This window comes from Salmo salar, chromosome 06 (genome assembly GCF_965601325.2).
Source record: "Salmo salar chromosome 06, fSalSal1, whole genome shotgun sequence".
Lineage (NCBI taxonomy): Eukaryota > Metazoa > Chordata > Actinopteri > Salmoniformes > Salmonidae > Salmo > Salmo salar.
Window position 1 is genome coordinate 79,275,387 of NC_138296.1, and position 24,314 is coordinate 79,299,700.

At 45.6% G+C, this 24,314-nt stretch overlaps 1 protein-coding gene across 1 annotated transcript; it reads right to left on the reverse strand.

Annotated features, from left to right (window-relative positions):
- Positions 1–275: 275 nt before the first annotated feature.
- On the reverse strand, positions 276–24,314 carry LOC106608095 (leucine-rich repeat and fibronectin type-III domain-containing protein 5). The gene is made up of 6 exons (XM_014205801.3): positions 23,648–24,314; positions 6,271–7,187; positions 5,800–5,974; positions 5,249–5,588; positions 2,103–2,403; positions 276–1,985 (listed from the first exon to the last, which is right to left on the reverse strand). The coding sequence occupies exons 2-6, from the start codon at positions 7,159–7,161 to the stop codon at positions 1,371–1,373; spliced, it is 2,322 nt and encodes a 773-aa protein (XP_014061276.1). The 5' UTR covers positions 7,162–7,187; positions 23,648–24,314; the 3' UTR covers positions 276–1,370.

The following is a 24,314-nucleotide window of genomic DNA, read 5'->3' on the forward strand; positions in this document are numbered from 1 at the left end:
CAGAAATGCTTCAAAAGTCACAAAAAGTGATGTTAGCTGATGAAGATTATGTCATAGATCAAAACGTTTAAGATCTCCTAAGCCTGTGTGTACCACAGACCTTATTTTCGGCATTTATCCAAAACCTATACATTTTCCCAGAGGCTTTGTTCAACGGACCATGGCGGAGTTAGTGCCTACAAATAGTCAACATTGCTCTCTATCGGTACCTGGTAAATGATGTCACAAGCATATCAATAACTGTACAGATATCATAAGGTTAAAACTACATCAGATTCCTTTTTCTCATTGGTTTATTTATACTGGTAAACATCAAACAGAAACAACAGTTAAATCAAGAGCTGACTTCTCATACCATTTTGTGGCTTTCGTTTTGTCTTCACGACAAGTCAATTTACAACGATTCTCAGCCTGGCATGACAAACGATGTTTTAATAATAGTAAAAAACATGAAAATGGACCACACATCCTTTATCGCTCGTCATCCTGTCTTTGTTTCAACTGTCATATCAGCTGTGACAATAATCCTATGAACATAAGTCTTTGTGTAATTATGTGATAAAAATGTATTGATTCAAACAAGAGGGCAGTATTAAGCTCAATCGATGCCGGCGGGTAACATGAATGCTGCATTGTGCTGTGTGTCTGGTGCGGCTTGATGAAAATATCCAGCTCTGTCGCCAGACTAAATGGCACCATATTCCCTATATAGTGCACTACTTTTGACCAGAGTGCACTATAGGCAATAGGGTGCTATGTCACACACAGCCTGGGTACATTCTGTTCTACTCTTCTGTCTGGGGCGTTCTGCACATTCACAATCCCTCCAAACGCCACTGATTTAATTAAGACGTCTTCAACTGTCTGGAAAACTGATGTCTACACAGTGATTGTAATCACTTTAAGTAACAGGCAATGTATGATCGTATGATACCAGTATGGACCAGTATGATCGTCCATCCCTTTCTCTCCCTCTCTCTCTCTCTAAATAATGCTAGACTTCCAACTGCATTCAATACCATGTGAACACTTACGGGTGTATCGCATAATACGTTAGACAACTTAACAATTTTGTACATGAAGTTGCTTTATACATTTTTTGGTGCCTTTCTTCAGTTCTATCCAAAGTCAATATAAAGATGACTTTGAGAGGATATTTGCTTTAAGGTCGAAAATCAAATGTTAAACATTTGCCCTTTAAAACTCTGTTCGGCTGCCTTGTCTTCAGAAATACAAGAGGAATCTGTGGGTCTTGCAGATAAAAGACCACAGTAACAGTCTGAACAAGGTATAAAGTCACTGTCTGCTCCACCACAGGCCACAAAACCAATCCAAGAAAATAAAAACCCTAGAAATCTGTCAAATCCTGATCATAGAGTGCTTTCGAGAAGCCACTCGGATCCATACAGCTTGTCTCTGCTTCTGCGTATGTTTGCCATTGCACTTTCCAACTGGGGCAGTTCTCCACTCATGGACAGACTGCGTTTGGAGCGCACACCCCCACCAGGCTTTGGCTGCTGCTGCTGTACCAGGCTGAAGTAGCAGCACTCCTTGTACGAGTCCATGTTCAGAGAGTGCCGCCGGTTCACCCTCACGCCCCCTGCTGGCACTGTCATGTAATGGCGGGAGGACCCTCCAGGGGGGCTTGGCTCTCTTGCGACCTTCGTCCATTTTGTGGAAACGGCAGAAACAACCATTTTAGCTTCCGCTGAGTTATTCCGGTTTGTGTTCTCTAACTCCACATCTGTCTGGCAGTCGGGAATGGAGAGCATGATGGATGTGGTGGTGGTCAGGACTGGGGGTCGCTGCTGCTTGAACAGCTCAGGGGGAGGAAGGCCCACCCTCAGATACTCCTTATCCACCTTCTCTGGTTTCTCCAGACAGAGAATCTGCTTGGACAGAGACTTGGACATGGACTTGGGGACGCCGCAGCCCTGGAGCTGACCATCACTGCTCAGAGACCGGATCTCACCCATTTCCAAAGCCTTATGAAAGAAAGAGATTTTATTGATCCCCAGGGAGAAATGACCTCATCTGCTGTACAATAACAACAGTACAGAGACAGTAGTAACAAAGAAAATAGCAATACTCAATACTCCTACCTTATCCTCATCACCTTGGTTACAGACTCGGTACCTCACTATGAGGAAGATGATGAAGGCTAAGACGGACGCCACGATGATCCCTCCGATGATGACCACGATGGTCCCTCCCAGGAACTGGGACTGCATGAAGTGGCAGCGGAGGTACTGGGGATCGGTGGTGAAGCGGATGCACCCCACCACCCGCGTGGCGGTCAGGGAGGTCACCAGGTCGTCGTAGATGGCCAGCACACACAGGTCGTACTGTGTACCGGCAGCCAGGTTGTTCACCAGGATACTCTTACTGCTCGGAGGGATCATTCTGAAAACAGACAGAGAGAGATAGTGTGGAATGAAACAGTTGAGAGCATACTAGGGCAATTGCAGACCAATTATAAATCATATTGCAAGAAGTGTTCAGGGATGAGAGAATGTTATGTCTCGGATTGTAACAGAATCACAATGAAAAGTTGAATTGCTAATGTGTTGTGAACGGGGTGGAAGATAAAAAAGAATACTTCATTGTCCTAATTGTGGAAACGGAGATTCGTCTTTTTTATTTTTACCCAAGCCCCTGAGACATAAAAACACCCAGTGAGAAGTCGGAAGCATGAATAATTGTATGCACACCCATTTCTCAGAAGAGACAGTCACAATAGGTCCAATGGCTCAGTTGTTGGGCCATGGCGCTGTATGCTTGAAAGACCAGAACTGTGTGTCATTCATTCACAAATGGACCTCATAAACACAATGTATGTAGAGTATGTGTAGACCAGGCCTGTTCAATGTCCGTCCTGGAGGGCCAAAACACTTCTGGTTTTCATCCTCTCCTTCTAATAAGGAACTAGTTCAGACCTAGAAAACCAGGTGAGCTCAATTAACTACCAGGTAGAAACAAAAAACAGAATGTTTCAGCCCTCCAGGACTGGAATTTAACAGCCCTGACGTAGACTGTAAGTCACTTTGTATAAAAGTGTGTGTTAAATGGTCATATTGTGTCATGAATATAAGCTTCAAATATGGAGTGAAAGGGTTGCCAGATGAAAGAGCCTTGTGTAGACTGGTTTCTCAGAAGAGGCCTGAAAGATCTTCTAAGGCTTTTTGTAACATGCTGCTTTCTCTTTCATCTTGGCTTTGCCCTACAGCTCAGTGCTGACATTTTGTTTTCATTCTGTTGATTAGGTATTATCATTGGTGTACATGTTGTGTGTACTTTATGCACACTGTTACCTAGGTGACTTTGTAAGTCACTGAATAAGAATGTCAGTAAATTAATTACTTTGCACAATTAGAGAAATAGCTAATCATGAATGAGAATTTGCACATTTGACATTCATTTTAAACAACATAACAGTCACTCAACACCAATCAGGAACTACTACAAAAGACCATTGTGCCTGGTTCTTGTTAGTTCTCATTCGAGCCTGGTTCTGAGCGTTTAAATGAGGCATCAATATCAATCATCAAGGACTCCAAAAACTGTCCCTATATACAGCAGCGGTGCGTGGGTAAAATCACTGGGGAAGCCAAGCCAGGAAAATAGCTATATTACAACCTTCTGTATGTGTTGTGATAATTGTGTTGTTTGCTCTATAACCTTTTAGTTCATATCCCTTGCCACCGTGATATATAGGTCTAAGGCCGAGACAATAGGAAGACACAGTGGCAGAATAAATTCAACCACACCTTTGTTTCATCACAAAACCGGAGAGCAAACAAACAGTTACATGACCTACTACAGTATGGTCAAGCAAGTTAATGTTTCCTACATTTTCGGACTACTAAACAACTATTGATTTAGAACCACAGAGAGTTGCAATGAAAAAGGAGCTGCCTCCACTATTCCAGCACCATTTCAACTTCAATATTTCAACATCATCAAATCACCTATAGACCTTAGACCTATAATTTTTCCGAATCCACATAAGCTAAATATGACAATGTATGAATCTACAGTGCATTCGGAAAGTATTCAGACCCCTTGACTTTTTCCACATTTTGTTACGTTAGAGCCTTCTTCTAAAAGGGATTAAATGAAGAAAAAAATCCTCAATCTATACACAATACCCTATAATGACAAAGCGAAAAATGTAATTGATTAGACATGATCTGGAAAGGCGCACACCTGTCTATATAAGGTCCCACAGTTGACAGTGCATGTCAAAGCAAAAACCAAGTCATGAGGTCGAAGGAATTGTCTGAAGAGCTCCGAGACAGGATCGTATCAAGCCAGGGATCTGGGGAAGGGTACCAAAAAATGTCTGAAGCATTGAAGGTCCCCAAGAACACAGTGGCCTCCATCATTCTTAAATAGAAGTAGTTTGAAACCACAAAGACCCTTCCTAGAGCTGGCCGCCTGGCCAAACTGAGCAATCTGTGGAGAAGGGCCTTGGTCAAAGAGGTGACCAAGAACCCGATGGTCACTCTGACAGAGCTCCAAAGTTCCTCTGTGGAGATGGGAGAACCTTCCAGAAGGACAACCATCTCTGCAGCACTCCACAAATCAGGCCTTCATGGTGGAGTGGCCAGATGGAAGCCACTCCTCAGTAAAAGGCACATGACCGCCCGCTTGGAGTTTGCCAAAAGGCACCTAAAGGACTCTCAGACCATGAGAAACAAGATTCTCTGGTCTGATGAAACCAAGATTGAACTCTTTGGCCTGAATGCCAAGCATCACATCTGGAGGAAACCTGGCACCATCCCTACGACACTATGAGATGCAACAATTCAAGTTCTTTCTGTTAATGACGTTTGGCTTGTGATTGGTGTGAAGCCAAATCCAAACTGGCTTCCCTTTACACTTTTTTTTTGGTGCACCAGGACCATTCACAGTTGAGCTCACTTAGTTAAGCTGATTAGCTATTATTTTATTTTAAAAATTATCAAGGGAAGTCAAATGTTCGCTGGCTTCATTTGTATTCAATGCTATGGATGGCAACAATGTCATATTCTTTTTGACCAGACAGCATCAGATAGACGGCCTACACATACTGAGACATAGGGACGCTGTTTCGCTCGCTCGGATGGTTTCTCCTGTGAGATACATTCAGCCTCTTGTGAATTGAAGGAAAATTATGAAACACAAAAAGGGACGAAAGATAAATTAACTTTTTTCTGGGTACGTGTTTTGGGGAAGCCTGGCTTCGCCACTGCCTATATAAGCTCACCTGTAAACCAGAGAGTCATCGTAGGTTCCGTTGTATTGGATCTGGAACATTCGAATGCCCGGTATACTTCTCTGGAAGCTGAACCTGACCAGGGCCGAGGTAGACGTGGCCTCAGCGATCACCACCTTCTTCTCCTGGCTCGTCTTTGTGTTTCCCAGTGGCACCACTCCTCCGCCTTCCCCACCACCACCTGTCCTCGTTACCGTGGCGATATCAGAAGAACCTGGGTCCTGTTCCTTCTCCACAGTACTGTTGGTGATGTGTGGGAGTTTAGCGATCACCAGGTCAACAGTTTGTTGGGCCTCCCCGGCCGGGTTGGAGGCAACACAGATGAAGGAGCCTGATGGAGCGATAGAGAACATTTATTTGCTTTTCTGTTTCCTTTCAAATGGGGGAAGCTAAATGTAACAAGAGAACAGAGTTCATCGAAGGATCATTTTTATTTGTATTAAATGGTCTGAAAAACTGGCCTCAGGGGCTGTTAAAACCCAAAGCATACAAACAGAAACACTCAATATAATCACCATAACAGACATTTCAATGACACCCACCTGAGTCCTTCACAGTGCTGATAAGGATGTCCAGGGTCCCATCACTGTGCACTGCAGCCCGGGAGGAGTTGGACATGAGCCGGCCGTCTGGGGCGATCCAGTGGATGATGGGGTCTGGATCGCCCCTGGCCTTACAGCGCAGAGCTACACTCTGACCCTCCAACGCTCGCAGCTCCTAGATGGTGTTAGGGTAAAATATATTACTTACTGTGATAATTATTGAGTTATCACGACAAAAGCAGTTATCATGATTTGCAATAGCACGATAATCAATGTTAGGCAATCATTGCAATAAAAGTGGTTATCTTGGAAAGGGAGGACATGATCAATATTTTATTATTGATCATGTTATAAAACAAAAGATGTGTTCAGTGACACGCTTGATAATGCATTTTTTGTCAGTTATCATGATACTGTTATCACGATACTATTTACCAATGATGTGTTGTGACTGTATAATCTCAGCCTTACCTGGGAGTGTCTGGTGATAAGAGGGGGCTCACAGAGGAACTCTTCTTCAGACACAGTCCAGAAGTATCGCCCAGCCAGGTGCTGCGGAGCCGCACATGTCTCCAGATCATCCTCCCTCCTCAGCCTCCTCAGCCACAGCAGCTCACAGTTACACCTCAGTGGGTTCCCCCCAAAACTCAACGCAAATGACGTCGGACCCAAGCTCCCTGATGTGGCTAAGACGCCGGCCCGTTGGAACACTGGGTCTGGCGGAAGCTTCTGGAGCTTGTTGGATGTGACGTCAAGGCGTTTAAGCTTCTGCAGGCCAGAGAAGGTTCCCTCAGGAATGTAGCTAAGCATGTTGTGGTCCAAGCCCAGGGTGTGGAGGCTGGTCATTCTCTGGATGGCCACCCAGGGGGCGCTTTCTAAGTTGTTGTAGGACAGATCTAACTCCTCTAGAGCTGTGAGATCATTGAAGGCCCCGATGTGGATGTGAATCAGCTGGTTGTTGTTGAGAATGAGATGTTGGAGCTTGGACATCCCACTGAAGGTGTCGTTGGTGAGCCTCATCAGACGGTTGCTGTCCAGATGCAAGGCTCTGAGGTTCTCCAGATCTTTAAAGGCGTGAGGCGAGATGGAGCCGATGGTGTTCCGAGACAATGTCATGTCTTGCAGTTTGGTCATGTTGGCGAAGTCCCGTCGTTTGATGCTCGTAACAAAGTTGTCACCCAGACGCATCTCCACGGTGTGACGGTCGATGTCGGGCGGGACGAAGAGGAGGCCCTTCTTGTCGCAGAGGGTTGCTAGGTTGGGGTTAAGCATCTGGCAGACACAGCGTTTTGGGCACACCTGGACCTTGTGGGCTTTTACAGCCATGCCAAGTACCATCACGTAAACTAACAGGGTCTCCATCAGGCTTTGCAGTTAGGCTAACACACCTGGACAGATAAGAAAGAGAAAGCATTTTAATATCCTACATGTTGAATGGAGATAACCCCAAGACACTGATCTACGGTCATTTCCCCCCAAATAGAAGACAAGAGAGAAAGTATTTTAATAACGTGCAAATTGGATGAAGTTGCACCAGACTGATCCAAGGTCAGTTTTTTCCCCTGACAGGATGGGAGCATTTGCCGAAGTAGAGACCGGAGAGATAATATTGTTTTAGTTTCTTTGGATACAGCTACACTTCCTGGATCCTGGGGTCCAGGGGTCCAATCAAATCACTAAACAAAGCCGTCATATACACCCACACAAAAACAATGAAGTAGAAACGAGAGACAGAATTTGATATTTTTATTTGGATTTCCATTAGCTGTTACTTTTTCCAGAGCTACTCCAAAGATATTTATAACTAACCCAAGACAGACCAGAGCCTGTGATTTCCAATGGGAGCAAATTAATCATAGTGGGCAGAACAAGCAAGGAGATGGGCAGAGCCAAGCATGAGCTAGTGAGATCCTATTGGCGCATTCCAGCATTTATTTCCATATTTCTGTTAGGGAACACCTACTCTGTGAAGTGCACGTGTGCAGTAACTCAATTCGCTCTTGCACTCCTGAACAACGCAATGTTTAGAAACTTTGGCAAAGGGTAAAGTCTACAAAGCAGGCTCTGCTTTGTTTGTTATAGATTCTAGTTTTCGAAACAGAAAAAAACTGCATGGAGATCGAATGTTTCGTTGATGAGAAAATTTGCAGAATGTCGGCCAAAATCCATCTTTCTCTATCTTCTCCAAATGCCTGCCACTGGGCTTCCTTTCATCACAATGTTTGGCAGTGAGTGGAAATGCCAACCGGATGCTTCACATTTATACATCTGGTAAAATATCTGGCTTATTGGTCTATTTGTGGCTACTCTTCCTGGGATTCAGACAAAACAATCATACAACAGGTGTCACACCCTGATCTGTTTCACCTGTCTTTGTGATTGTCTCCACCCCCCTCCAGGTGTCGCCCATCTTCCCCATTGTCCCGTGTGTATTCATACCGGTGTTCTCTGTTTGTCTGTTGCCAGTTCAACTTCTTTGTCAAGTCAACCAGCGTTTTTGAATCAGCTCCTGCTTTTCCCCAGTCTCTCTTTTCTCGTCTTCCTGGTTTTGACCATTGCCTGTCCTGAGCCTGCCCACCTGTCCACTCTGCCTGCCCCTGAATCTGAGCCTGCCTACCATCCTGTACCTTTGCACCGTCTCTGGATTAACGACCTCTGCCTGACCCTGAGCCTGCCTGCCATCCTGTACCTTTGCCCTGTTGCTGTAATAAATATTGTTACTTCGACACGGCCTGCATCTGGGTCTTACCTTATCCTGATAGTACGAACTGGCCATGACTAACCCAGCAGACCTGGGCCAGCTGCGCGACGCCATCTCCTCCCAAGGAGCCACCATTGGGAGGCACGAGGAACTGCTTCGTGGCCTTATGGAGGGGTCCAAACGTTGGCTCAACGCCATGACCAGGCATTGAACAGTTTGCTGGAGCAATTCCATGGGCTGTTTGGGAGGTAGCCTACCACGGTGGTAACCCCACAGCCCCTCAGTAACCCAGCTGCTAGCAGCAACATCTCATCAGCCACTCCACCTTCTCGGGAGCCCCGTTTAACCCCCCCGGAACGCTTCAATGGAGAGTCGAGCACCTGTCGGCATTTCTATCACAGTGTGCCCGCATTTTCGAGCTTCAGCCCTCCTCCTTCCCCTCGGATCGTTCCAAGCATCACGCTCATGTCCGGGAGGGCTCTCATGTGAGCTACTGCTGTATGGGAACAGGAGCCGGCCATATACGATAGTCTGGAGGGTTTCGTGGGAGAGGTGAAGATGTTTTTTTACGCCCCGTTCTCCAGGAGAGAAGCTGCCCGGGAGCTAATCCAGCTTCGGCAAGACTCTTGCAGTGTGGCTGACTATGCGGTGGATTTCCGCACGTTGGCAGCGGAGACTGGTTAGAACTAGGAAGCATTGTTCAATATGTTACTGCACGGCATCTCGTAGGAGGTCAAGGACGAGCTTGCTGCTCGGGAGTTACCTACAGATCTCGATTCCCTCGTCGCGTTGATCATATGAATCGATGAGCGATTATGGGAACGACAGAGGGAGAGGAAATTCGACTTTGCTCGCATGTCCAGGGATTCCACCTTGCCTCCGAGTCGTCATGGAAGTTCCCGACGATCCTGTTGCCGAGAGAACCCGAGGCCTCCCGACTTTCCCTGAGAGTCAAAGGAGACGGCTGAGTCACCGCTTCCCGAGCCTATGCAACTACGTAGAGCTGGGCTATTGCCAGCGGAACGGCAATACAGGATCTACACAAAGAGTTGTGGCTGGAAGGGGCGGAACTGGCTGGAAGGGGCAGAACATCCATTCATCGTATGGACCGACAACAAATATCTGGAGTATCTCCTCATCGCCAAATGCCTCAACTCATCCCGATAACCGGATATTCTTGCCTGATGCAGTCTACTCCGCGGTCCTGGAGTGAGCCCACTCCTCTAGACTGGCCTGCCACCTGGGGTCCCACCAGACCCTGGCATTTGTGCGACAACGCTTTTAGTGGCCCACCATAGTCCCTGACGTCTCCGCATTTGTCACTGCTTGCACAGTGTGTGCTCAGAACAAGACTCCTCGGCAAGCTCCGTCTGGCCTTCTGCAATCTCTGCCTGTCCCTCACCGTTCCTGGTCCCACATATCCCTGGATTTCGTCATGGGTCTCCCCCCGTCTGAGGGCAACACTGCCATCCTGACTGTGGTCGGCCAGTTTTCAAAGGCCACCCACTTAATTCCTCTCCCCAGACTACCCTTGGCCAAGGAGACGGCCCAGCTCATGGTGCAGCACGTCTTCCGGATCCATAGACTGCCCATGGATATGGTCACCGACCGGGGTCCTCAGTTCTCGTCCCAGTCCTGGAACACCTTCTCAGCAGCAGGGGTCCAGCATACATGCCAAGCCCTAGGTGAGTGCTGTCAATGGCGCAACCACCGAACTAAAGTCTTTCACAAATCTCCGGTAGAAGTAAGCAAAACCCCAAAAACACTGGACTTGCTTGACTGTGCTGGGCCGTGGCCAGTTGACCAACGATTCTACCTTTTGGGAGTCCATCCGTACACAGCCCTGAGACGATGTACCCCAGGAAGGAGATCTGAGGAATGGAAAACTCACACTTTTCGACCTTCACGAACAAGTGGTGAGATAGGAGTCTTTGAAAAACCTGTGGAACATGTTGGATGTGTTCAACCATGGACCGGGAGAAGATGAGGATGTCATCAAGGTACACAAACATGAACTGGTGAAGGAAGTCACGCAGCACATCATTAACCAGGGCCTGGAAAATGGCTGGAGCATTTGTAAGTCCAAACGGCATGACACGGTACTCATAATGTCCATTTGGGGTGTTGAACGCTGTCTTCTGCTCGTCTCCCTGTCTGATGCGCACCAGATTGCACGCCTTTCGTAAATCCAATTTTCCAACTCTCAAAGGCTGACAACATAAGAGGAAGAGGGTAACGGTGCTTCATGGTAATGTTATTTAAACTCCAGTAATCGATACAGGGACGTAATCCCCCATCCCTCTTTCCAACAAAGAAAAAACCCGCTCCTGCAGGTGAAGTGGACGGCCGAATAAAACCAGCCGCCAGCGCCTCCTTAATATAATTGTTCATGGCTGCGGTCTCTGGACCTGAGAGAGAATACAGCCCTCTTCTCTGAGGAATGGTGCCGGGCAGGAGGTCGATGGCACAATCGTAGGACCTGTGAGGAGGCAGTTCGCTGGCCCTTCATTTTCTAAAGACCTGACCCAGATCCCAGTAATCCCGAGGTACGCGGTTGGCCGGAAGCAAGGTGCGTAATGTGTCAGCAGCTGGAGACTGTATCTGACTCGCCAGTATTCTCCCATCTACTGACGAGTCATCCCGTTTCCCGTCAGCTCGGGACAGGAGGCACGGAAATGTCCAGACTGTCCACAGTATAGACAACGTTGCTCGTTAATCCTGTGCCTTCTCTCCAGAGCGGAAAGTCTTGTGCGTCCCAATTGCATCGGCTCCTCTGAAGGATATGAAGGAGAACCAGAGCCGAATTGAGAACTCTAACAGGGTACAGGACAAGCAGACGCAGCATAAGGCAGTGGAACAAACTAGAAATCGACTCCCTCAGCGGAACCCGAAACACTGGAAACAACTCGGAACCCCTCCTTCCTGTCACGACGACGTTCCCAAAGCCGGTTGTCAATCCGGCTGGCCAGAACGATAAGCTCCCCCAGAGTGTCAGGGTTGTCCAGGGAAGCCAGTTCATCCTTGAGAACCTCACTGAGTCCGTTCAGAAAGGCTGAGGGAAGAGCCTCTGTCTTCCAACAGCTCTCAGCGGCGACCGTCCGAAAGTCAATGGCGTAATCGGCTACGCTCCGGCTGCCCTGCCGAAGCACAAGGAGTCTTTGAGCAGTGTTCCTGCCACTGATGGGGTGATCAAAAACCCTCTTCATCTCCTGTGCGAAGCTTTACCAATTAAAACAAATGTCTGATTGCTGCTCCCATATGGCTGTGGCCCAGTCCAGAGCAAGGAGATGACGTATGCCACTCTGGAACACTCTGTGGGAAACGTTGATGCCTGCAGCTTGAAGGCCAGCGAGCATTGGAGCAGGAGCCCATGACACTTCCGAGGATGCCCCTGATAGCGCTCCGGTGCCGGGAGATGGGGGTCCCGAGGGGATTCTGAGCTGGTAGGGAGTGGAAGGTTAGGAACAGCCACAGATGCAGCAGCCATCTGCTCCCATCTGTCCTGTCTGCAGAGCAGACACAAGAGTTCTTAAATCATCCGACAATATTTGCAGCTGCGCCTCATGGCGACCAATCGCAGTTCCATGGTGGGTGAGAGCCGACTGTAAATGGTGGAGTTCGGAATGTTCCTCGGACGACTGAGAAATCTCTGCTGGGTCCATTGTAGGCTTAGGTCTACTCTAGCAATAATGCTAGTATGAACTCGAACCCAGGCGCAGAGAAACACAGCAAGCAGAGATAAGGGTAAATCCAGAACTTTTACTTAGTCTTAACAGAAACAAGGCAACCGCACAAGAGCACACTAATAAAACATGAGCCCTAAGCAAAGATACAGGCCAACTGAGGAACCTAAATAACAAGGCAACCAGGGGAACAGAGAAGGTAATTAAACACAGGTGAATCCAATAAGTTATAATCTAGAAAACAGGAAACAGGAAACTAGAAAACAGGATAAGGGTGCCCTCCAGGGATAACCTAAGGAAACAACAATCAAATAACACAGAAACTGTGACACTTGGTGGTTCCAAACTTCTTCCATTTAAAAATGATCGAGGCCACTGTGTTCTTTGGGACTTTCAATGCTGCAGAAATTGTTTGGTACCCTTCCCCGGATCTGTGCCTTGACACAATCCTGTCTCGGAGCTCTATTGACAATTCCTTCGAACTCATGGCTTGGTTTGTGTTTTGACATGCACTGTCAACTGTGGGACCTTATATAGACACGGGTGCTCCTTTCCAAATCATGTAAAATCAATTGAATTTACCACAGGTGGACTCCAATCAAGCTGTAGAAACATTTCCAGAATGATCAATGGAAACAGGATGGACCTGAGCTCAATTTCGAGTCTCATAGCCAGTGGCGATTTTAGCATGTAAATCTAAAAAATCAAAAATAAATCTGGAATGCATGCCAGCAAAGCCACTACACAACACAACACTAAACAATACATTCATTGCACTAGGGCCTACATAACACTATCCCAACTGCAGAGTCCCAACAGCAGTCCCAACACCTTACCACTGCTACATCTGACTATCAGCGGAGCCTTGTCTGGCAGTGAAACAGTTCATTCAGCCTAATTTACTGCCTCTTAAAAAACATAACTGATATGGCTGACTTGTTAAACAAATGTGATGTCTACTGACAATTGAGATGTACAAACTATGGCATAAGGGAACGACAAGCGGATAAGAGACAATCCGTAATTTTGATTAAGACATTAATGAGCGAGCTAGGACGGACGTAGTCAATGTAACTATTTGTTCAGCACTTTTGAAATGTACAGCGACAGAATTCAGAACATGGGCCATTCTTACAGTGTTCTCCCTGTAAACCAAGTCAGAAACGTAGGATAAATAAAGGGGGAATATAGGCAGAAAATGAAACCTCTTACAATATTCAATGATTCCATTTCTCAAAAACAGGTTATAGGCTAGATGTGCACCACTAAGTCAGAACAGTAGGCGAAATTAAGAGGTGAAAATAGACCAAATTATTAGGATGAGGCACATGGGCTACTAACATTTTACTACACAACATACACTTCGTATTACTTTCTTAACTACAGTAAACACATCTCCCTGGCATATTACATAATTTATGCAGCAGCATACAAGACATTTTTGGACTCACCTTGTTGTGCTGTAACCACTTGAACAGGAAGGTGGTGCGGTGGTCCTTCGTGGGCAAATTTTGTCATCAAACACAGCGATATCATTTTAGAGAGAGCAGAGCACACACTGTCTCCCTGATCTGACATTCCAATGAACACCGCTGCTATGACTATGATGCATCAAATTCCCTTAGAGAACAGGTTTATGACCCTGTTTTATAGATATTTTTACCACTGCTGAGTACAACAGTTATAGAAATGTGTTGCCTCCCTGTCCTGTGTTGACTGCTTTGGTGGCTGGTGCTGGTGAAAGGGGTGTTGTTGCTCTAGCAGAGAAGTCCAAAGTAAAGTCAATGACAAAAGGACTGTGGTGTAATTGTTAAATGGACAAGTTATGACTCCTTAAGCATGGCAAATGATCTTGACCCAAAGTGGTTGTGTGTATATAAGGGTTTGCGTGTGTGTGCGTTTGTGTATGTGATAGAGATATAGTGAGTTAGTATGCATGTGTGAGTGTGTGTTTATGTGTGTGTGTGTGCCAACCAGCCTTCTGCTGTGCAATGAGGCGGGGCGGACCTGCTACTTTCCGACACAAATGGCACTGGAGACGTGATATTGATTCACTCCGTAGAGATGGGGATTTTTTCACCTGTGAAAACTCAGCCAAACATGAAGAGAACGGTTGCGACAGTAATCCCTGCTAATTTCGTTTTGTAAGGACAAATGGACAACCCCATCGCCGAGACATGGGGAGCAGCAGGAAACCCATTTCCGAGCCTTTCTACCTAATTTTGCCTTTAAAACTTCTTAGGGATAGCCCCTTTTTTTCCATTTTCGTCTAAAATGACATACCAAATCTAACTGCCTGTAACTCAGACCCTGAAGCAAGGATGTACATATTCTTGGTACCATTTCAAAGGAAACACTATAACACAATAGATCTGGTAGAAGAAAATACAAAGAAAAAAACAACCGTTTTTTTTCTACCACCATCTTTGAAATGCAAGAGAAAGGTCCCAGTTCTAGCCATCACTCTGGTTGTAATTCTGATGGTGTCCACAAGATGGCAGCAGCTGGATAACTTGAAGCATGAGCGAACTACATGATATTTTGTGTGAAGTCACCCAGGTACATTTGGGCAAATCGTAAAGGAGACACTGGCATTCATATTACATTTTTCTGCAAGAATATCGTCAAATCTGTAAACTTGGACTTTGATTTAGCTTTTCCAGTATTAGTAGCCCTATTATAAGTTCAACATTTGCAAAACAACCAGTTTTCATAACTTCATAACTGAATATTCTTATAATTTTTGTCCAAAAGGAAAAGGCATGCTGTCGCAAAAGGTTAGCACCTTCATTTTGCAACAGACACGGATATTCCTGTAGAGCCCAGCTCATTGGCTATCTAGCTAGCTTTGTTTGACCGCGATTGGTGCTTATTTGACAAAGATACAGTCGATAAAATGAAGACCGCCCGCGTCATCGGCGTGCCATGAAGGAGTCGCTCTCTGACCAAATATGGTGTCATATAGGATATACTACCCCCCTAATGATATAGAGAAGTCTGGGTATGCTCTAGGATCTCTGAGGAATACATACAAACGCGATTTGACTGGTTGAAACAACGTTTAGGGTGAAATTTTCACAGAGTCCTTTCTTTGCAAATTGAACGACTGGAAATTCAAAATTGATCGTGCATGCTATATGGACCTTTTTAGGATATGAAATAGGATTTCATCTAACAAAAAGACACGTTATGTTATCTCTGGGACCCTTTGGATGATAAATCAGAGCAAGATTTCAGAATGTAAGTACACATTTCACCTTCAGAGGTGAATTTATCAAAACTATCGCGGTGAAAAAAGTGTTTTGTTGTTAGGAGCTCTCCTCAAACAATAGCATGGCATTTTTTCGCAGTAATAGCTACTGTAAATTGGACAGTGCAGTTATATTAACAAGAATTTAAGCTTTCGGCCAATATAAGACACTTATATGTACCGACATTTGTTGTTTCTCTAAAATCTGCGATGGTGACAAAAGGCGCTGCATGATTTACAACTGTCCCGTTGACGGGACGCCGATCCCTTACATTGGGGTTTCTACACAGCAATTTGCATAGCAAGCCACACACATCACCTAAATGAACATATAACTTGATAATCAATCAATTTTTGAATGAATAATTTACTCAATCTTAGAATGTTAACCCTTAGAAAACATAGAGAACATATGCTCACACACACACACACACACACACACACACACACACACACACACACCACACACACACACACACACACACACACACACACATGATCACTACTTGTCTTTGTGAGAGGTATTGACTAGTCGAAAGCACAGAAAACACACAACTCAGACACCCATACATACCCCACAAGACATGCCACCAGGGGTCTCTTCACAGTCCCCAAGTCAGAGCATTGACTACATGGAACTCTCTTCCACATCAAGTAACTCAATCGAGCAGTAAAATCAGATTTAAAAAACACCTCATGGCACAACAAGGACTGTGAAGAGACACACACAGAAACACACACGCATACACACACACACTCTAACACATGTTCCTAATTGAAAGCAGCTTGCTAGACAGCCTCCAGCTATACAGAGACACTCAGGGGCAGCAGCAGCATACCATTGTTCTAGTAGAGGATATCTACTGTCTGCTTTCCCTGGGGCAGTGATCGCTCATAAAAAAAGCCTTATGCAGCATCATACACACACACACACACACACACACACACACACACACACACACACACACACACACACACACACACACACACACACACACACACACTTCCTTCTGCAGCAGGCCCAGTCAGGTCACGAGGGATCTGTTTTCAGATGGTCTAACGTATGCTGGGGCTCATGTAGAGAAAGCTACTGCATCATCACACTCTGCTGCTAGGCTGGGGGAGAGAGAGGGGGAGAGAAAGAGAGAGGGGGGAGAGAGAGACTTATACAGGATACTAACCTCAACATTAAAACCTTCAGTCAAAATCAAAATTCCATACCTAAAACCTTGATTTTGGACAAAATTACAATACAGTACCCCTGGATGTTAAAAATAACCCTGCAAGGAATATGTACAAAAAAAAGCTCCACAAGGACAATTCAGAGACACTATTTGCTGACTGCTACGAAGAGGGGAACGTAAGCAACTTCATTTTCCACGCAGACCATCCCCTGGCACAGTGCTATATTAACCAGACCATCCCCTGGCATGGCACAGTGCTATATTAACCAGACCATCCCCTGGCATGGCACAGTGCTATATTAACCAGACCATCCCCTGGCATGGCACAGTGCTATATTAACACAGACCATCCCCTGGCATGGCACAGTGCTATATTAACACAGACCATCCCCTGGCATGGCACAGTGCTATATTAACACAGACCAACCCCTGGCATGGCACAGTGCTATAAGAGCACACTACCCCTATGTCAAGAGAGAGGGTATTGGCCCAGGATGGAAACCATGAATACTAGACATTGAGGAAATTGAAACAACCTCTGTCAACGTGTACAAGTCTGGGACAGTAATGGTGCAGGGCATCTTCATACATTTCCAGCAGGAATTTTACGGGATCAACGAGAGAGCACAGCAGGAAAAGCTCTCGCTCTGTGACGACTCCCCCATCCTGAGTGAATCTGATCTCTTCAAACTGTCCTGCAGATGAGGAGAGTCACCCCCCAGCACTGAACACACCCAGGTCCCACAACTGCACTGCTCCCCCATCATTGAGAGGGATACATTCACAGAGCTGGAGAGAGACATGGTGGAGCTCAGAGAGCTAGGCCACACAATACAGACAGAAAAAGCCCACAAAACAGACCAGCACAACAACACCCCCCAAACAAGACCCGAAGGGCAGAAGGTGGAGATGGACGGCTGTCTGAGAGAGCTGGCTGCTATATGGACTGAGGGGAGAGAACTTCGAGAGGCACACGTGGCACTGAAGGACGAGGTCAGAAAGCTGAGGTGTGACAGAGAGCAGAACAGCCCACCACAGACCCGGACCACAACCTCAACACCACAATGGTACAGACAACAAGGACCCACCAACCCAACAGACCCCACCCCCCCTAACAGCCCTCCTGTCAGCTCCCCCGATAGCCCTCCTGACAACCCCCCCACATCCACTGAGGACACACAAAAGCCAGAGATTGTGCTCCTCATTGACTCAAAGAGAATAAACTTTTTCCCAAACACAAAGTGGCTAAACTCTGGTGCCTAAACACTAGGCATGCCCTGGAGCTATTGTCAGAGGACAGACTAGGGTCCCCAGCCACATCATAACTCACACGGGCACAAATGACCTGAGGGCCCAGCAGGAAAGGGTGTCAACAGCACTCAGGGGAGTGACTGAAAAAGCTTATTCCACTATCCCCAACGCACAAGTGGTTATCTCCACCTTGCTTGAAAAAATAAAGGAGAGCCGCACTCTCTCGGAGCTCAGATGCAAAAATGTAATGTCCAACATTTCGACAGACAAGCTGTCTTCGTCAGGGTATATCTCCACCCTGCTACCACAAAAATACTTTCACCCTGCCACCATACAGCAGGTGAATACAAGCATTTCATGAGACTATGCCTCAAAACCTAATGTATACCTGGCCCACCACTCCACCATGGACTTAAATAGCTTTTATGACCAGGTCCATCTCGACATGGCAGCAATCCCAACTTTTGCCAGGACGTCACCTTCAACCGTAGCCCCAGCACCTCACACAGGAGCAACAGAGCAACAGACACCCCTCCCACACCAGTGAGACACCCTCCCAGACCGGCAAGACCCCCTCTCGAAGGACCTGCAACGAGAGAATCCACACCAAGAGGATCTACACCCAAACCACAGCAACACCAGCCACACCCCAAGCAAACCCTGGCCACACCCAATATAGCCCCCCCATATCAGACCTATGCCCCTTCTGCCCACTCCATGCCCCCCACCCCTGCGGCAAGGACCTCAACATGACAGCAGGACATATGCCCAGGCCGTGAGCAGAGCAACAGGCCCAACCCCCACTATTACACCCGCCCAAGCCCCATCCTGCGACCTAAGAAGTTGCCCTAGAGCACACAAAAAACTATACATACCTCGGCCTAAACATCAGCGCCACAGGTAACTTCCACAAAGCTGTGAACGATCTGAGCGAAAAGGATAGAAGGGCCTTCTATGCCATCAAATGGAACATAAATTCGACATACCAATTAGGATCTGGCAAAAAATACTTTAAGCAATTATAGAACCCATTGCCCTTTATGGTTGTGAGGTCTGGGGTCAACTCACATACCAAGAATTCATAAAATGGGACAAACACCAAATTGAGACTCTGCATGCAGAATTCTGCAAAATATCCTTTGTGTACAACGTAAAACACCAAATAATGCATGCAAAGCAGATACCCGCTAATGATCAAAATACAGAAAATAGCCTATAAATTCTACAATTACCTAAAAGGAAGCGATTCCTAAACCTTCCATAACCAAGCCATCACCTACAGAGAGATGAACCTGGAGAAGAGTCGCCTAAGCAAGCTGGTCCTGGGGCTCTGTTCACAAACACAGACTCCACAGAGCCCCAGGACAGCAATACAATTAGACCCAACCAAATCATGAGAAAACAAAAATATAATTAGTTGACACATTGGAAAGAATTTACAAAAATGCATAGCCTTGCTATTGAGAAAGGCCACTGAAGGCAGACCTGGTACTCAAGAGAAGACAGGCTATATGCACACTGCCACAAAATGAGGTGGAAACAGCTGCACTTCCTAACCTCCTGCCAAATGTAAAACCATATTAGAGACACATATTTCCCTCAGATTACACAGACCCACAAAGAATTTGGAAATTAATCAAATATTTATAAACTCCAATATCTATTGGGTGAAATACCACAGTGTGCAATCTCAGCAGCAAGATTTGTGACCTGTTGCCTTCCCTGTGGCTCAGTTGGTAGAGCATGGTGTTTGCAACACCAGGGTGGTGGGTTCAATTCCCACAGGGAACCAGTACCAAAAAAAAAAATGCATGAAATGTATGTATTCACTACTGTAAGTCGCTCTGGATAAGAGCATCTGCTAAATGACTCAAATGTAAAAGGGCAACCAGTGAAGAACAAACACCTTTATAAATACAACCTATGTTTATTTATTTCCCCTTTTGTACTTGTTGTTTCATATTTCTCAAGGAGAAACAGATTAAGGGCATGATAGCATTCCAAATACCCTTATACTGATCTAAACACTTTCCGATTTGTTGACCTGGAGGGAATTGTTCACCACATTAGATAGTTTGATTAAAAACATTCCTTAATTAAACTGTCAGGTTGGGTTTAAATGGTTTAAGTAGGTTAGACCTGATCACATCATCCTGTGTGTGCGCGTGCCTGAATGCGTGCGTGCGAGTGAGAGACAGAGAGAGAGTGAGTGAGAGTGTGTGTGTGCCTGCGGGTTTGTGAAACAGAGACTGTGTGTTTGTTGAAATAGCAATTTATATCAGTGTGTCTGCCAACCTTCATGCCAACGCGATTAAGGTTGGCAGCTCTTGGGTGACATTCTTGATACCATGGCAACAACGAAACAACACTTTGGGCTGGCACGTATTTAAAGGTTCATTCTCAGACAACCCAATACTGCATAAAGCCAGTACTATTGTATTTTATTAACCTTTTGGATTCCAATGCTACTATTGCAGAGAGGTATACTACGATTGAAGCTAGATCTACTCAGGGTTTTCTAAAGTTAGCCAGCTTCAGTTAGTTTCACATTCCAGCTCAGGCTTTATTCGTAATACGGCAGTGGATATTGCTTGTCCGCCTAACGCTAACTATAGCAGTCTTGTAACTGCGTGTGCAAGTCGCACATAAATAGTCGAACCCAACTCTTCATTGAAACAAGCGAGTCAGTGCCACATTTTTTGTATTTGTGCCGAAATCAAAATGAGAGAAGTTGTCTTGCAAATTCAGCAACTAGGTGTGAAATAGGCTTTTTGAAGTGTCGTCTTTACTTTATTACTTATCGTTAATGCCGTCTTTGGTGTGCTTATCAATGCACCAGCACCTTTTTCCCTCACTTCTATCAATACAAAATTGTATTAAGGCTCAAACAAGTTTTACTGTGTGTGAAGTTTCAAATGCATTCCCAATTGATAAACGTCTAATATGATAGGTATTCCTCAAATGAAGGAGGATGATAATGCAATCTTTACCAGATGGAGGGGATCTGATTCCATTGGTACTCAAACAAGGGGCCAGGTTTCCGGTCTGGAAGCACGCTTTGACTGCACCTACAGTATTGTTTCGGTACTGCAGTTTATCTGAATCACGGCCGAGAAAGACAATTCCCATTGACAGTCCCATAGAGGTCAAATTTGAAAATTCCTAATAAGACACTTTACTCGTCACCTTTGTACACAAAACATGCATTGAATTATTCAAATGATTGTCGCTGAGGCCGATTTTTTCCCCCATCACTCACAACTGAAGATATTAACATTTTATATTCATGCTCTGATGTCATGACCCCAGCTAGCCAGTGTCCGTTCTGGTTGGCTTGTTTAGCTGTCGGCGTGCTCTGTCAGAGTCCCGGGGCATGTTCGCTAGAGCGCAGGCAGAGTAATCCCACTAAGAAAGATGGCAACAACCACGAAACAGCATATGCGAAGGTGAGTAGATTACATTGACAACAAAGGTCGGGCATCTTGGAGGCAGTCTCTAGTTGTTATTATACCTCACTGTCCTCAACTCGCAGCTCAGCCACTTCATTCAGGATAAATGGAGTTAGCCCTGTGTTAGCCTGCCCGGGAGCAGGTTAGTTCTGAAGGATTCGTTGCCATAGAAATGTACCTGGCTAAAAGGTGAGCCACTTCCGTTGTACCAGTTATCCAGAGTTGAACTCAGAGTTGACCAAAGTTACCTCACTAACTCCTTAAACCATGTGCATAGTATAGGGCTCTGGTCATATTCATAGATAACTGCTGGTGTTTTGTTTGCCATTGTGGTCCTACTTTATTGATTTCTGAATGATGGAGGAAAAAGTGAATTACATTTAGGGTGGCTGAATGAAGGGGGTGACTGAATCAAACTGATCTTATAGGTCTTTCTCTCTGACTTACACACACACACACACACACACACACACACACACACACACACACACACACCGTCAGACACGGAGGCATAAAATAATGCTTCATACCTTCCATTTTCTTCCCACTGATATAAGATAAGTAACCTGGCTGAAGTGAGCTTAACCCTGGATGTAATGAGCTGCGGGCTACGTTCTCTAGTGGATGAGATCCCAAAGGGCTGTGAGGTCTGGGGTGTTGCTGGTTCAGTTTCACCAAGGAGAAGGGAATCTTAGCATGCGGAGTGAACAGGCCCCGCTGTATCAATAGAACTGCCTTCAGAGCTTTCTGAATTGTTCATTGAGGTGTGAGCCTTCCTTTTCCCTTTGGCCTGAAGATTCAAAAATGCATCTGTTGTTTTTCACCTTTTAGAGAGAATGGCTTATTTCTCCTGGCAAAATACATCCAATCCTACGGGCCGAACGATCAATAGACCAACTGTTTACTTTCCTGTTGAATATGTTGTGCTTTCAGCAAGCTACTGTGGCGTAGGCAATGTACGTTTGGTCGATGTGCTCATTCTGCTTAAGCCCAAGCCACAGCTCTTTTTATGGGTTGGTGGTGGAAGGAACTATACTACTTTCTATGCACATCTCTCACTTTTTAGACTACGAATCATGTTTGTGAAAGACATAAGCATTGTCTTCAATGGGAAGGCTATGTGGTGATGAATATTGTTAATGTGTGATATTGAATATAGAAAGTGATCAAAGATTAAGTCGCTCTGGATAAGAGCGTCTGCTAAATGTCTTAAATGTAAATGTAAAAATTAAGTTGTAGCCTTTCTGGCAGTCAGCAAACAGAATCAGTGAAATTAGGCATTCAGAGGACATGGTGTGCCAGTCACAATGGTGCCTCTCAGGCTCCCATGAATAATAAGATAGATGATAACCAACACAGACACAAAAATAAGAAACACGTTTATAACTCATTAGGGTCACATATTCACATATCAGAGACCCGTATCAACATAAATCTGTTTGACTAACCTATACCTTGTCCAGGCGTGAATTTGGCTACTTTAGTCAATCCAGGATCATTTATTATATGCTATATAACAACATAACAAGTGAATGACAAATGCCTCATTTTCATTTTAGTAAGGGACGTTTATGCCATTAATTAAGCGTGGGCATATTTCCTTCTCTCTTAGCACTGCAAGTTATCTTGGTTGGACTGATAACAACTCATATCATGCCGAGCACGAGCGCAGTCATTTCATATCTTAATTCAATCTGATGTGATCCACCATGCATCTGTAAGTGGACAAGACGATAATGGGTACATTACATGATTCTCAATTTCACCTAGAAAAAGAAAATAAAAACCTCAACATGCAAGCAAGGGGGTTCTATAAATACACATTTAATCTGACCGCGCCTTTCTCATCATATGATGGGAATTTTTGACCTTGCAGTGTTATAGTTTTATGGGGCTCCCGAGTGCCGCAGCGGTCTAAGGCTCTGCATCTCAGTGCAAGAGGCGTCCTACAGTCCCTGGTTCGAATCCAGGCTGTTTCACATCCGGCCGTGATTGGGAGTCCCATAGGGCGGCGCACAATTGGCACAGCGTCGTCTGGGTAGGCCGTCATTGTAAATAAGAATTAGTTCATAACTGACTTGCCTAGCTAAATAAAAAAAATGTAAATAAGCTTTTCAACCATACTATTTAGGAGATTACTCACGTTTTCACATAGCCTACTCCAGCGTGAGAGAGGCAATTAGGATGGGAGCCTCATTGCACTAAAAACCGTACCGCTGCTCCCCATGCAATTTCTTCAAATGCGATTCCCCAAAAGAGTTCAACAGCAATGTGATGCAGAGGCTAACGTTTAATGTATGGTAGGCTATAAAATATAGGTAAAAGTTTACCTTGAAGACGGAACATCAGTTATGTTCGATTTAGGGTAGTACCGCGTACATTCTTCCCCAAATGCTGTTATGAGCGCCAAAGCATTTTGACAGAATTCTGTGTAATGTAAATGGGGTCCCTTGACTCAGGACGCAAAAAAATGTGCGCTGGATCCTACAATAATAGTCTGTGACAATGGCCTTCGAAACCGCCGATGCCCTTCAAGAAATCCATGACCAGCATACAAAGCAACATTCCAACGCTTTTCTTCCCCGGTTTATCTTCGTGGAAAATGCTCACTGGAAGTTGCCTATCTAAAAAAAAAAAAAAAAATGCAGGTGAATAGGGTCCCGCTATCGCTTTGAGGGTGCAGCTTTCCAGCTTCAACACAGTGGCTTGACTCTGCGCATTCCACCCGCATGCACCGTTTAGCAGAGAAAACGCCTTTGAAGAGACAGGCAGCTATCTATTCGGCGCTGTCTACTGACAGCGGGTGCTGAATTCGGATCGCGTTACAGCAGCCAAATGTTTGCATCGCTTTTTGTCGGAAGGTCCGCGGATGATATGCTGGCTCAACGCGACCTAATTCAGACGGACACCCCGCCAGATCCAATGTGTCCTCCGGTCTGGACGTCACAGAAGTCGTTGACTACTGTCAACCTTTCCCCGCCACCGAGCCAGCTCCAT